Below are 15,429 nucleotides of genomic sequence, written 5' to 3'. Positions count from 1 at the left end.
CATGCACCATAATTTGAAGGGAAGTCTAGAACATCACCGGGTCCCGTGAAGCAGTGAACCTTGGGCTATAGCCCTGTTGCTCTGTGGCTTAATATGGCCTTGATCAAAGGTGCCTCTTCGCTGACTTATTTTTTAATTTCTATCCCACAGCTAGACAGAACTAATCACCAAAATCCACCAGTAAAGCCATAGTGACGAACACCACTCCAAAAACAGTGCCATCCTCTCATCAGCCTGTTTGTGAAGACAAACTGCTTAGGAAAGCAACTCCTTCAAAGGTAAGTGGAATTGTGGAACAAGTTCGAAGCTCAGAGCAAGTGCTCTGCATGGAGAAGGTCTTGGGTTCAATCATGGGCAACTTTAGATGAAACTGGGAGACAGCACTGTCTGAAATTCAGGAGAGCCACTGCCGGTCAGTGTAGACATTACTGGTACCAGTGGCCTACCTCAGTATAAAGCGTCTTCCCACATTCCCATGGCACAAACTGACTGAATGAATATCCACAGAATAACCTAGAGAAGTTGTTCTATTCATTAATTCGCTTCAGAACGAGAAAGGGAAATTTCCTCAGATGAATACCATTGGTTTGACCAATAAGTATCTTGCCATTGCTAGGGAGAAAGGCTCAAAAATATTGATAACTGGTGCACAGACCATACAGGGACTTGATTTTCAGTTTGGTTGGAAAATGAATCTCAGAGAGCCAAAGAGGGGAAAAAACAACAGGAACTATTTAAATCAGAAAATTCCAAAATGCACATTAGAACAATCAATCTCTCTCTTTATGCCCACTAGGTGTACTGCAGGAGAGTTTCTCCCTAAAGTTCCCAAAATATCAGCAGCAATTCAGAGTAGGGCTTTCAGTGTGGTTGCCCCAATGCAGTGGAACACTAGTCTTGTTGATACTGTATATGATAGACACCCACTATGCTGCTCCCTGCTCTGCAGTTCCAAAACGGATCCAGACAGGAGTGCTTTTTGCAAACGGACAGGAAGTTAAGCAAGAAGCCACTTCTTCTCAAGAACACCTGGCAATTGCCAGTAGGAGGGAGGAGCCGGGAGAGACTTTAAAATGGCCTGGCCGCCGCCACTGCCTCCTCTTTCTCAGTTGTTGGGGTAAACAAGCACCTGGTTATCTGATTCTGTAGCACTTTTGAGAAACGATTGATCGTGGTTTGTTACCACAAACTTTTCCAGCTGGATGAAAACTCTGTGCCTTACGTGTGAGATATAAGGAGCTCCAGGCGCTTATCCAGGGTTCTGTTTCTTTGGAATGAGGGACAATGGAGGTAGTGATGCCTTTATGATATATGATTTGTTTACACACATATACAACCTGAGTGTATGATGGAGGGGCTCACAGCATTAACACCCCAAAAGAAGTTTGCTTCTCACATAGCCACAGACTTCGATTCCAGCAGAAATCAGGCATGGTTCTGTCTCCCAGCTGCCCAGCCCACAGGCTTGCTTCTAGCATCTAGTTCCACACAACTCAATTCCCAACTCCAGCCTTTGTCTTTGAGGGAGTGGGGGCACATAATAAGTGGCACATAGCCACTTCTTTTGTGACCTTAATGGCCCATACAGAGAGGGCAGTTAGCTGATGTGGCTATTCCAGTAATGGAATCTGTGCTGGATCCAGGAATTAGAAGGGAGTTTAGGCATACAGCCTACCCCACTGCAAACACATAGCAGTATTTATTTTTGTGTTTTTCTATTGTAAACTGCCCTTTGATTCTTGGATGACAGATGTATAATTTTTTAAAATAATAATAATATTCCTAGGATCAAGGAGCAGTCATTCCTCTAAACAAAGATATAACTGGATACCATTTTGAAACAAGATGATGGAATGAACCTTACAAAACTGCACTGATATTTTTGGTTTCTTAGAATTCCTGAGCGATACTGGGTATGAGGCTGCTAGTGAAATATAAAAAGAATGAACAACAAATGCCCTTAACAATAAACTGCATTTCCTGCAGTTTAGGATGCTTCCACAAATATTTTATTGTGGACTGCGCTGCTCATGCCCACAAGCGCATGCATGAACAGTTCTGAACCCACAATGCATTTCCACTGGAAGTGCTTTTAATCTTGAAAATATCCAAGAGTAGGCCTTTGAACATGTAGCTCATGCCCCAACCCCCACAACAGTGAAACCTTTGTCTTCAGGTGTATTTATTAAGAGTTTCATAGAATTACAGAATTGTAGAGCTGGAAGGGACCACAAGGGTCATCTAGTCCAATATTGCAGGAATATTTTGCTCAACATGAGAATCTCATGCTCTACCGGCTGAGCTATACCAGTTCCAGCCTTGAGGCAATTTACATTAAAAAATCACACACACACACACCCTTTAGTGTTTTACTGATGGTGGTGGTGATGATAAATAAGTTACAAAAACTGTGTCGGGGATTGTTTTAGAAGGCCTTTTCCTCATACATGAGCGAAAAACTCTTCTAAGAGTGCCTGCTTTTGCATGTGCATACCTGACCTAAAACAACAAACCAGCTGAAGCCTCCCTCACGTAATTATTGCAATTAGCAAAACTAGGGTGGGCTTTTGTTGTGTTTTGTTTTGTTACATCGTGTTCGGAGTTTAATTAAATGGCAAGAAGAGAATGATGAAAACTTTTCCAGAGAAGCCCCTCAAACCTCTGTGGTCCAAATTCCTAATCTGTGGGAAAACCATAAAGGATAACTGGGAAGGGAAAGTTTTTTTTTTTTAAAAAAAAATTCTTCTTCAATTTCTTCTTCTTCTTCAATTTCTTCTTCTTCTTCTTCTTATTACTATTATTCATATTTGCTCGCGCAGCTTATAGTGATCCCATGCAAACTCTGTGCGCACAGTTTCCCCTTCAATTTTGTACCACACAATCCTCCTCTCCACCCAGAGTTTTCCCTTTCCTCCATCTTGGTTGACTTTCTAGCCCGGCTGTTTACCTCTCTATGCTCCCCGCGCGCGCCCTCCTCCCCTCCCTCCCTCCCTCCTCCTGTCGTCATTCTCTGCAATAGGCGACGCGGCCGAAGCAGGCAACGTGCAGCGAGCAGCGGTGGCGGCGGCAGCAGCAGCAACAGCAGCAAGCTTTTTTTCCCACCCCTCTTTATAAGCACCACTGCATTGCCCGGATGTGAATGGATTACAATGTATCTTTCAGGGAAACGTATTGCTATCAATTTCTCCGCGGGGAAGTCCGTGATGATGATGATGATGGCGATAATGAGGAGGAGGAGAGATCTGTAAAGTTGGAACAAGTTTGAGACATTTTATTGCTGGGTTTTTTTTTTAAACAAAACAAAACAAAACAAAAACAAAACAACAACAGAGACTTGAGAGGGTCGAAATCGTACTGCCACCGAGATTTTCTTTCTTTCTTTTCCAAAATAGTTCAATAGTAGCCATGTGTTTATAAAGAAAAGTCACAGGGCGGGAGGGTAGTTTGCTGGATCTTCCTTTTTATTGTTTTTGTTGCGATATATCTTTTTTTTTGCTGGCTGGCTGACTTCGTTTTGCTTTACTTTGGGTGGGAAGACTTATGCCATACGGTGGATAAATCAAAAACAAAGCAAAACCCCTCGCGCCCGGTGTAAAAGTTGCTTTAAGAATTGTGGAATACTCTCTGGATCTCAAGACTGAGTGCGAGTTTAAAGTACTTCTGCTTTTTTGAGGGTCAAACACACGTGAGATAATAAAGCACCTTTGCAGAAGAGCTCTCTTTTCTTCCCCTAAAATATCTTTCCTTGGAATATTGTGAACATATTTGTGGCCATTTAAGGTAAAGTTACAATTTCCTCTTGGAGTCGTTCTTTTTCTTTCTTTCTTTTCTTTTTCTCATTAAAAAAAAATGTTGATCCCACTGTGTTTTTAACTTGATGCAACTTCGGCAGTGTGAATCGAAGTGCAACGTGCATGTAATAATAGCATCCACACGCTTAACAATAAGCGCATAGACAGAGGGGGTATGGGCTGGGGGGGGGGAATACCGTGCCAGTAATAAGTAATGAAATTGTTTTCTATCACGCGTGCCGGGGTGGGGGGGGGGTAGGAGTAGCGGCGAGGAAGAACGAAAATCAGTCTGACTTTCTTTCCGGGAGGGGGGGGAGTCTGGGAAAGGGGAATAACCTGAGGCCTGTAGTAGCAGCATTTTGAAATTAAAGTACTGTATATACAACATGCTTGCGAGAAGGGAGGGAGGGAGAGAAAGAAAGGGGGAGGAGGCTGGCATAGTCTACAGAAAACTTGCCTGTGCAGAAAGCCAGTCGAACGTTCGATTTTGGGAGAAAAAGTTTGCAGCGTTGCTCTCTCTTGGTGTAGTCTGCATCGTAAAACGTGCCATGGAAGCAGCATTGAGCAAATTAAAGATAGACGCACCAAGATCAAGACACAAAAGCACTTTTATGTCTTGCAAGTGGCCTGAACAATGGTGGGGGTTGGGAAACGGAGAAAGCAGTATTATTGTTCCTTCCTGGCGTATACCCTTGGTCTCACGTGTATTTTATTTTTAATTTATTATTATTATTAGCAACGGTGTATAAAGTAGTTCGCTTGCTTATGTCTGCCTGCGCGCTCGCGCTCGCACTGCGGAATGATTGTTTTTATATAATAAATCCTTTAAAAAGAGAGAGAGAGAGAGAGAAAAGTGCTTGGGGACTTAGGAGACGTGGAGGGAGGCGAGATATACAATCAATGTGTAGCTTCCCAGCGTCAATGATCAGGGGCATGGAAGAAAACGAGGTGCCCATTTATCTTTATTGCATATATAAACATATATTTCATAGAAAGAGGGGGGGGGGTGCCTGTGTGTGTGTTGCATGTGTGTGTGAATCCTTAGGCAGGCAAAGGCAATATCGGGGGACGGTGGCGTCTGGTGGTGCTCCTGGGCTTCCCCTCTCTCCCCCCACCCTTTGCTGAACTTCCAGTCCGGCTTTATTCGGGGTTTGCTTGTGTGCGTGTGTTTCGCGGGGTGTAGCGGCTCGTGCTTTGCCCCCCTCCTATCGCCCCCTTCTCTTCTCCCTCTCTATTTCCCTGCTTAAGGCAGAAGAAGAGTTTGGGTTTAGGAATCGGGGCTCCTTCTTCCTTCCTCCGCCGCGTCTTCTTCTCATCTCTCTTTCCTCCTCTGTTTTTTCTCTCCGCGCTCCAGTTCGGGGGAGAGCTTTTCGCGTGGCGCTCCGGCGGGGTCTCTCCTTTTTCCCCCCTTCTCTCTATCTCTCTCTGTATCGCTCTCTCTCTTTCTCTCCTGCGTGTTGTTGTGTGCGGTTGGTGGATGCAGTGATTTCGAGCAATGAAACCCAGAGCTCGGGGCTGTGGTCGGAAAGGGAGCCCCTTCTCTCCTCTCTCGGCCGGTAGGTAACCGGAGGTGTCCTCTTTACTCTCTCTCTCTCTCCCCCCCCCCCTTTAAAATGTCTTTAGTTTGGAGTTTAGTTGTGGCTGCTGCTAATGGAAGGAGCTGCTGCTTCTGGTGGCTTAATTTAAACACGGGGAATTCACCCCCCCTTCTTTCTCCATGGGGTGCGCCCGGGGAAGGGTCTGCAGTGGCCTGTTTCAGCCCCCTCTCTGCTTTCCAATTGTTTGCTCTAGAGAAGCGGACTTTGTTGCAAACGGGGCCTGAAGATGCCCTTTAGTCCCAGTTGGTTACTTGCAAGTCTCCCCAGTCACCTTTCATACGTTAGTTACCTAATCGCCAAGGGTTAATTTTCTTTCTTTTTGTCTGTCTTCCTCCCCCCTCTAAAAAAACCAAACAAGCCTTTGAGCGGTGTAATTATAGTAGGAACGTAGGCTGGTCTCCCAAAGGCTGGTGTGGTTCTCCCCTCCCCAACCTCTCCAACTCCACTCCCAAACCTCCCATCCCTATTCTGTTGACCTCCCCCTTCCCCACGTCTCCTTTGCACCGGCCGAGCCTGTGTTGCTCCACTCTATAAATACTTTGTTTGCCGCCTGCCTTTATGTAAAATAATCGGGGTGGTGGTAGTGGGGATATGTGCACGGGAGCAGAGGGAGCGGTGCAAAATAAAACAAAAAAGAAAGTTGGGAATGGATGGCTATAGTTTCTGCTCTGGGTTTCTCATTCATTCCTCGTTGAACCTCCTGTTGCATAAACGATGCGCTGAACGGCGCGCCGGCTCCTCTTCTCTCTCTCTCTCTGTCTCTCCCTCTGTTCTGGATTTTGGGGTTAGACTAGTGCCTGATAAACGGGGGTTTCGAGTGGTCCGGTGAAACTAGTGTCGCCTTTCCTGTCTTCTTGTTGCTGCCCCTCCATCTTATCCCCAACTCCCTTCCCCAACCTTTTCCCCCTCCCCACCCCAACTCTCATTTAAAAAAAAAAATCCGATTGTTGTTTCCTGTAAGGCTCGGGACTGGGTTTTCTGATTGCGGTTATTTCCATGTTTCTAGGTTTGTGTGATTTTGCTAAAATGCACCACCAACAGCGAATGGCTGCCTTAGGGACGGACAAAGAACTCAGTGATTTACTGGATTTCAGTGCGGTAAGAAACAACGGTGGAAATTAACAACAGCTCTAAAAAAATAATAATAATTAAAAAACCCAACAACACCCTCCCAAAAGTCTGTTAAACTAAAGCAAAGAAAAGCAAAGCAAAAATAAATAAATAAATAAAATAAAAAATGCCCCCAAACCTGTGATCTTCAGTACATTGGGTAATTTTTAACCAGCAACTAGACCCATGGTAAATATGAACGCTTTATTACTATTATCAATTAGAATTTTGTTACGTTATCTGAAAGGAGATTGAATATTGTCTGCAATGTAATGGGATGTGTTCTTATCATTTGACACCCCCCCCCAAAAAAAAACCCTTACCCTCTGATAAAATTGTGGGTATTTTTTTTCCAGAATTCTCTCAGAATAATAGTTACTTACCATTGTGCATTGCGCTCTTAAAAGTATGGCTTGCACACCAACTAACTGATGGCTAATCAGTTGCTTAAAGTGCGCTCTCAGTTCTTCCCTTGTTTCATTTATTTTGGCACATGGAAAAGGGAAAAGAAATCCAGCACTAAATCTCAGATTGCTCTGTCAATGAATGAGTTGCAACTTTTCTGTTGAAAACTCCCCCCCCCCCCAAAAAAACTGATGGCTAGTGGTGTGTGTGCGTGTGTGGTTATTCTTTTTAATTTTAAAAATATTTATTTTATCTTTAGGCTTTTTTCGTTTATAAATATCTTGGCCAGATATTAACCAGGTTCTGGGTAGTTGCCTAAGTGACATACTCCCCCCCCCATCTCCATCTACGCCTGCTTTTCTCTCTCCCCCCCACCCCTGCTTTTCTCTCCCCTCCTAATCTTCCCCCCTTCTTCCAATATGTCAGAAGTCTTTATTTATTTATTCACAGATTTGTGGAGGGGGGGGGAAGAGAGAGAGACCAAGACAAATCAATTTGATGTAGGATGCAGTTGTGTCTTTAAATGATTTCAGTGCTGGGAGGGGGGGGATAAAATCCACCTTGTAAGTGGGGGCTATCTCAGTCTGCTGTTGTCTCTCCAAGACTTTCCTTTTGAGAAATGGCTTTGGGAAGTTTGGCCAGGAACCGTAGCCTGAGGCAGCTCTGTAGCTCCTACTTCCCTAGCTGTGCTTTTTCCCATTTGTTCCTTTGCTTTTTGTAGTCTCTGACTCAGGGAAGGTGCGTATTATCCGCTAGACACGTCGAAGAAGATGGAAACCAATTAGGGTTGAAATAAATGCTGGAGAGTGAGAGAAAGAGAGGGGGGAGAGAGAGAGAGAGAGAGAAAGAGAGAGAGAGAGAGAGAGAGAGAGGAGGCTTGCTTCAAATTGCTCATGTTTAGAGCCGAGATGAAAATTTAGGGCAGGTGGAACTTTGCATTATTATTATTTGGGTTCACATATGACAGACAAATCCTAAAACGGGATGGAAATGGATATAGCTACGTTTATGACCAAGGTTTCAGTCACAAACTTTACCCCCTCACTTTTGTCAATCTAAATGTTTCCAAAAGGGTTCCCCCCCTTCTCCTTGTTGCCTGATAATTGTGGCTGGGGTGCTGAGGTCCCTCCCCCAACAAATCTTGTATTGTTTGGGGAGACGTAAAACTAACATAAGGGGAAAAGGGGGGGGGAGACTGCAAATACTGCTGTACCATTATGAGAGCAGAGATGGGGAGATGTTTAAATAAACTGTTGTTAGGTTTTGTATAAAGTTGAATGAAATGTGAGCTATCAGCGAATGTAGCGGGGGGGGGAAGCCCTGTTTACCAACAATAATGCCTCTTTGTTTTCTTTTAGATGTTTTCACCTCCCGTGAGCAGTGGGAAAAATGGACCAACTTCTTTGGCAAGTGGACATTTTACTGGCTCAAGTATGTACAGCTTCTGTTTGGAATGCAGTTAAAGTGTCTCCTTTAGGTATCTCCCCCCCACCCCCAATCAGTGTGTTTTAGTGAAATAACTCTTATCTTGGTAGAAATTGCTTTTCCATTAAGAAACTGAAACATTTATTTCATACTGCTTCATGTTTAGTATAGTACCTTTCTCAGAAATAATATTTGGAGTGAATAGTTATTTTATGGGATTTAGTTTTAAGCATAACCAAGTTTGGGATATTTTAAAAAATCCATAGTACTTTTATCCTTTTGTTGCGTGGGGAACGATAATCAACTCACTTAAGGTTTCTTATGCATTACAAGAGGAATAAGTCCTCTTTTAAGTTCTTTTCAGCCGTATATATCTTTTTTTGAAGAAAAAGTCCTAATTCTCTTCCAGGAATTAGCATTTGTTGATGGATTGTTTTGGGATACACATCAAGATTACAGTCTTATGCAGTATTCCTTGACACACACAGAAACTTTTTTAAAATTTATTTTACTAATAGGACTTTCTCAATCCATATTACACCTTTTGAATGAAGAGTCTGTTTGCGTTTTTGCAAATGTGTTCATCTGTGACACAGGAATGTTTTGCTTTCAGCAAAAATACAACATTTATCTTTGACCAAAATAAAGAGTCTGCTTATTGATGAAGTAAGCCACTGGATATAATAACTGAATGTTAAGCACAAAGGATGTTTATATATTGGAAATAATTCATTTTGTGTCAGGCTGGGGGGGGGTGCACATTTGAATACCTTCCACGCCCATAATTTAATTTCATAGTGTTCCCTACATTATTACACGTAGTTCCTTGGATGTTCCTTAGATATACCTACAATTAAACAGCTGCAGTGTTTTTGAAATTTTGGCAATCGTACATAACAGTACTCTGTAAAAAGCATATCTGAAACAGATGTTGAATTTTCGCAAGCCTTTACAAGCTCGCTACCTATGATTATGTAGGGGTGTTATCCCATATCTATCAAAGTTAATGGCAGAATTCCCAATAGTTTTAGTGGAGTCAAAGTGTTTGAGGAATAAGATAATGTCTGTAATTTTCATTTCCTATTTAACTGCTTAAAAGAGTATTTCTCCCCATCCATTATATGGTTTTATATAGCATTTTAAAGGATGACATACAGATAACTAAATTGAAGTTAGCTTGTGCTTTTGATAAGTTGTACCATTATTTTTGATAAGTTTGTGTTTTTGATAAGTTCTATCATTAAACATACTTCGATTGCATTCGGAATTTTAAAAATGAAGACACGTGTGATATGAAAGGTGATGGTTTCAGTGTAGCGTTATTGCAGGTTTCATTGATGGGCCTCGGTACACCTTGATTTCTAAATGTATTGTCTTGGATCAAAGCCTCATCCATTCCTATGGAACTTTATACCTACCAAGGCACACCTTGTAATAAATCATTTTGTAATATTTTGCTTATATTGGTGATTTTAAAGAAAGCAGAGTATTCTATTTTTTTTTCATTGTAGAAGCAGTGCAAAGTATTTGTGACAGATAAATCGATTTGCCAGTTACATTCAATCAATGCTGCAGCTAACTATTGTTCTAGCAAATATTAGCTGCATGCTACTATTTTAAGGGATTTCCCACAGTTTAATAGTCTCTTGTAAGGCCAGTTGATCAAAAGTTTTAAAAGGGTGAAGAAACAAGCTGAAAATATATTGGGGGGACGGGACCAAAACATTTTTTCCTAGTACGCCCAGTGCAAACATCTTGTCATTGGTATGTAAGCCTGACATGCAAATAATTTAAAAAGAGACATACACACAAAACCCTGAGGCGAGGCAGTAAAATTAAGCTTATCTTAAAACAATGTTTCTTTTTAGAAACCATCCTAAGGCCATCATCCTAAGCACACCTTCTTGTAAGTAAGTTCACTGCTTTCCTAGTGAATGTCGCATATGAATGGAAGGTCACTTTCACCATCCATGTGTAAGAATAAGATAGGAAGAAACCCTAGTGTTCTATCCTACTTAATTAAATAAAGTATGGTGGAGATAATTATGTGGTGAAGGTGCAGAAATTTGTATGGCTAAATAGCATACTCTTGGTTATATAGGCTGCATCTTTTTTCTCAACAGGCAAATGCTTTTAAAACAGATCATTCAGTGGTTAGAGAAGATTGTAGAATCCAGTATCTTATAAAACTGACCGTTATCTTAGGAAAACTGACCTCAAGGTGCACTTACATGTACCTTGTTTCCTAGTGTGGATTCTGGAAATTAAGCTGTTTTAGAACTCTTGCACTTTATAGTTTTACTCTTAAGGTAAGTCTAAATTTGAGGATAGGTAATTGTATTATAAAACACTTGCAAATTGCGTCAAGGTATGTTTTAACAAACAGATTTGCAGTTTCAGAATATGTCTAGATTACTGTCTAGATTACTCTCCTGGCTTTGCCTCAAATTGATAGCTGTACTTTTAGTGAAATAATTATGTCCATTAAGTTGAGTCTCGGTTGCGGTTTCCTATCTTTACTGGTGTATATACTCTATAAAGGTTTGACTAGAGAACTTACCTGCTTTAAGATTGGTGTTCATTTAATGGAAGCGATATTAGTGACTTGTGTATTGTTTTGAGATTTTCTTTGTAAAACAGCAGATCCCGATTTTTATTTAATTATTTATTTAGTGTGTGAGAGAATGTGAATGTGTGTGTTTTAATCTGCTTGTTCAACACATGATGGTCTGGTGTGATTTGTAATGTGCAAATAAAAGGAAAGTGGGCCTGTATTTCCTTTAATCTTTAATTTTACAAATGTGGCCTCTTACTACCACAAGAAATTGTGAAGCTGCAAGGGAGAAAGGAATGTAACCTGAGCCATAGACCTGACATTCCCAGAGTGCGTTTTTCACATGAAAGGCTTTTTGTCAACGCTGTAAAGGACCAGGAGTTTTTGTTTGATGTTTGCAGGTGTTCAGCAGAGAGCACTAAAACAATCCAGCCATGATGGTTCAGAGGCCTTATGACCTCAACAGGGAGAACTGGAAAAGATGTGAATAATGTTTAAGAAAACTTCCCCAGGCTCAGCCTCAGTAATATGGAGCTTATGGGTTTGATTTGTCTTCACCAGTGACTTCAGGACAATTGGAGTCAGCTTCCACAACAGTTACCGGTAGTTAAAGTCTGGCTGCATGAGGATGCTTAGTTTTCATTCCCATCAATTGTTGTTCCCAGTAATTTTGTGTGTATGTGTATAAAATAAATTGGCATGGCCTAGCTACATATTCAGCATTTGAGATTTCAAACTGTTTTATGAGCAGTTTCTTTTCTCTCCTCCTCCTCCTCCTCCTCCTCTTTCATAACCCTCCACAAGTAGTTGCTTTGACATAATGCTTTCAAGAATGTGTTAAAGTTGTCTCAGTTGATTATTGTGTGGATGAGTTGCATGAGGACAGTAATGAGACTGGCCATTCCCATAAAGCCAAGGTTTTCAAAGTGTGGGCTGGGTGTTCCCTTAGCAGGCCTCGGGAGTTGCCAGGAAAGGGGTGAGCTCTTCCACCACTCATTCCTTAATGTCAAGCTACTTCCTGACATCCAACTACTCCAGTCAGAATAGCGCAGGTGGTGGCATATCCCACTTCTTGTATTCTTAGTGATTATCACTGTGTGCCCCACTTGACTATTAGCTCAACATAAAGCTGCTCTTTATCCTTTGTAGTGCTTTCCCCAAGATATACAGTAGAAACAGGCTTTGCCCGCAGAAACTTCTGGTTTTATCTCACTTCAGATATACATGGGGGCCTTGAATCTGAGATCTTCTGGGTCAGGTTGTCAGAAACAGCAGGGGTGTTAATCCTGTGTGTGGATTGTACCACTGCATACTGAAGTGGTAGTCTCACATGGTACAAAAACAAGGAAAATAATAATAATAATAATAATAATAATAATAATAATAATAATAATAAACTGAACATGAGATTTCTAGGCTATATATTTTCCTCAGATACCACTTTTTATATGCAGGGATCTATTGTTGTTGTTGGTGTTGTTATTACTAAGGACCATTTAGTCCAGTTAGGACTTGATGGATTTAACATATCGCAGAGTGAATATAATTTCCCGGTACTTTTAAATCCTTTCAGTTCAAAGCATTTAAAGTGCTGTTTTCAGACTGCCTCTGTTTGGAAGGCTAGATCTATGTGCGATGAGGTAAATTAATATCTTTTATATTTCTCTGAAAAAGCACATTACATTGGTGGTGTGGCCTTCTCAAATAAAATACTGTTATTTTGGTATTATGACAGCAGGCGTTCTTAAATGAAATTGAATGTTTGTCTTCAGATTGACTTGCTGTAATACTTATTTTATTTATTTTGATTTTTATGCCACTCAGTCTTGGATGCTCTGAGCAGGTTGCTATTAATGTAATAAAGTTAGACAGAAGTTTAAAATTCCTCACCTTTCCCCCACCTTTTCCTGTCTACCCTTATTCTTGCTTCTAACCTTTAGAGAGACTTCTCCCTAGCCCCAATATAAATACAATATAAGCATATGTTTGTAATTAACTTTAGATTGAGTATTATTATTAATTATTATTATTATTATTATAAAATATAATCTGCACTTCAACATCAGGTCCTATGGTGGGTCACAACAATTCAAAAATAAATATTTAAATTAAGAACAGTTAAAACTAGTTACAGTCACATGAATAGAGCGGGTCCTGGAAAACTCACATTTCAGGTGTCAAAGGTCGGGGCAAGGAGGTGTGTCTTCAGCATTTGCTCAGAGACTGTGGGGTGAACCTCTGGGACAGAATTCCACAGCCTTTTAAGGTTTGTTAATTGGACCTAAATCTGTGGCTTTTCAGTTGGTCCATTTGAAGACAATAGAAACAAGCAAAATGACAGTTTTAGAATGAACAATAGATTAATACAGGAATCAAGAAGGTTTACTGCCCAACAAACTGAAAGTTGCATTTTGATGTAGAGATGCATGCGATAGCTTTAAGGGCATCCTGATAAGAACAGGAAAGTGACTAATAGTTAAATTCTATATAGTGTGTGTATACTCAGAAGTAAGCCCCACTGAGTTCCGTGGGGCTTACTCCCAGGTAACTGTATACAACTGCAACCTTAAAAACTGAATGGCTTCAGTTGCATGGAAGACACAGTTCAGCAAAGGAAGCTTGGAGCGCATGGCAGAACACAGAGATGAACTTCATTTGCATGTTTGACTATGTTATCTTGCCACATGATGTTCCACCATTTCAGTGTAGCATTGTTGCACCAAAAATGCACTTAGTACCCACATAAATTGAAATGCCATGAATCATTTAAGATGCCACTCTTTGATGGCAGATGGCACTTATATTTTCGAATAGTTTCCCCTTTGTTTTGTCTTTTGCAAATCATTAGGGATTTAGCCATGCAAATGCACAAGAGGATCTACCACTACGTTTGTCATTGCTTACACTGTAGTTATGATTAAAAAGAGAAGGAATACTCGTCTCCCATCCTCAAGTCCTTTCAGCTATGTTTCCTTATCTCACAAGGTTAGTCATGCTCCCAATTCAACCAGTTATTAGCTATTGTGTGAGAAGGCCCCAAGGGGTGGTACTTGGGTGAGATATTGTACTACATGCTAACATTCTTCAAGGCTACAAAACGTTTCAGTGAGCAGTCATATGCACAAAGCTAGAAAATATTATTTTCCTGTTGCATTAGCCTTTCCAAAAATTAACCAGTTGAAATATTTTCGATCTGCTAAAAAATCAAACCTGGTTAAAATAACCCTTGGAGATTCTGTGAGAGGCACTACAAATCCTTTTCATTTTCTTACGACAGAAAACATAGCTGAGCTTTTGGTTTCTGATAGCAGGGGTCACTAATAAGACCTGTTTTATGAGATGATTTAATTGGTAATGAGTTACAAAATGTTTAATGGAATACGGTATTGGTTGTAGCATGAATGATAAAATCAAGGAGTATAGTGCTGTTTACTTCGGTACATTTATTGCATTTAATACAATAATTAATAGTAATGCTTAGCTTTTTTGTAGCACTTTAGAGTTTCAATGTGCTTCATACACATCCTAGTTCTGCAATACAAAATTGCTGTTTAGGACTGACCAACTCGGGTCAGGAACCTAAGGCCCATGGGCCACAAGTGGCCCATGGGGGCCGTTTAACCGGCCCACAAGCCACCCCCAAACCGAGCCGCCTGCTCAGCGAGTCCCTTTCCGCTGCGCTAAACCAGCGCAGCGCGATGCAGGAACTTGCTTCCGCGGTGCCGGAAATCGCATCTGCACAGATGCATATGCCAGAAAACGCATCTGCGCAGATGCCAGAAATTGTGGGCACAAGCCCACACACACACACACACACACACACTCCGGCCCACGGAGGGATCTCTACTGGAGTGAATCGGCCCAGGCGAGGTAAACCTTGCCAACTCCTGGACCAACTCTTATTCTGAAATTGTCATGTTGACTACAGTGGGACCTGCTCTGGGGTGAATTATTTGAAGATTGCAGTTCTAATGTGAAAGCATGGTCTTAAACTTAGCCGATTCATTTTTCTTTAAGTGTTCTGGGCAAAGATGCAACTAACTTGAAGGCAATAAGGCAGCAGGAGCAAAATTGGTGGCATGAAACTCCCTGTAAGCAGGGTATGAAATGAGCAAAAGTAGCCAGCCTTTTCATTAAGTGAAAATGCAAAGCTGGAGTGATTTGTATGCTTTGGACCTCTACATATGTTATGTTTTTATCCTTTGGTTGCTGAATTTATGGCCAAATAGCTGTAGTCCTGCCTTTTAAGCAGTGGGCTCACAGTATGAATAGGAAATGCAGGCTACCTTCAGAATGACGGAGACAACTATCGGTTATAAAAATCAATTTGCCATGGGGTAAATGCACATAAGTAAAATGCAGTGTTTCTTCAGGTACCACTTTATAATGACTCATGGGAAAGTGTGGCACGCACCAGGCCCTTTTCGGAAAATAAATAAATAAATTTCGTACCTCTCACTGCAGTTCTGAAACCAAATTATGTTTATGTTTATTTTACTTTTATTTTTTATTTTAAAAAGTGAGAAAGGGCTTGTGGCACTAGCAT

The 15,429-nt window shown here is 41.2% G+C and overlaps 1 protein-coding gene across 16 annotated transcripts in view; it reads left to right on the top strand.

Moving 5' to 3' along the window:
• Positions 1-259: 259 nt before the first annotated feature.
• TCF4 (transcription factor 4) overlaps positions 260-15,429 on the top strand; it is a 344,386-nt gene continuing 329,216 nt past the window's right edge. For 6 of the 16 annotated variants that reach the window (XM_033164645.1, XM_033164656.1, XM_033164655.1 and 3 more), the window contains exons 1-3: positions 5,208-5,347; positions 6,396-6,487; positions 8,263-8,335. In XM_033164645.1, coding sequence (XP_033020536.1) covers positions 5,287-5,347; positions 6,396-6,487; positions 8,263-8,335 — 226 coding nt within the window. In that variant the 5' untranslated portion in view covers positions 5,208-5,286. Of the gene's footprint in view, positions 279-3,057; positions 3,781-4,634; positions 4,740-5,207; positions 5,348-6,395; positions 6,488-7,533; positions 7,643-7,813; positions 7,922-8,262; positions 8,336-15,429 lie in introns of those variants that run through there. The other 10 variants (XR_004427588.1, XM_033164641.1, XM_033164660.1 and 7 more) reach the window with 8 other exon arrangements.

This window comes from Lacerta agilis, chromosome 11 (assembly GCF_009819535.1).
Source record: "Lacerta agilis isolate rLacAgi1 chromosome 11, rLacAgi1.pri, whole genome shotgun sequence".
In the NCBI taxonomy this organism is placed as follows: domain Eukaryota; kingdom Metazoa; phylum Chordata; class Lepidosauria; order Squamata; family Lacertidae; genus Lacerta; species Lacerta agilis.
The sequence above is the reverse complement of the archived record's forward strand: the minus strand, read 5'-3'. Positions and strand labels throughout refer to the sequence as shown.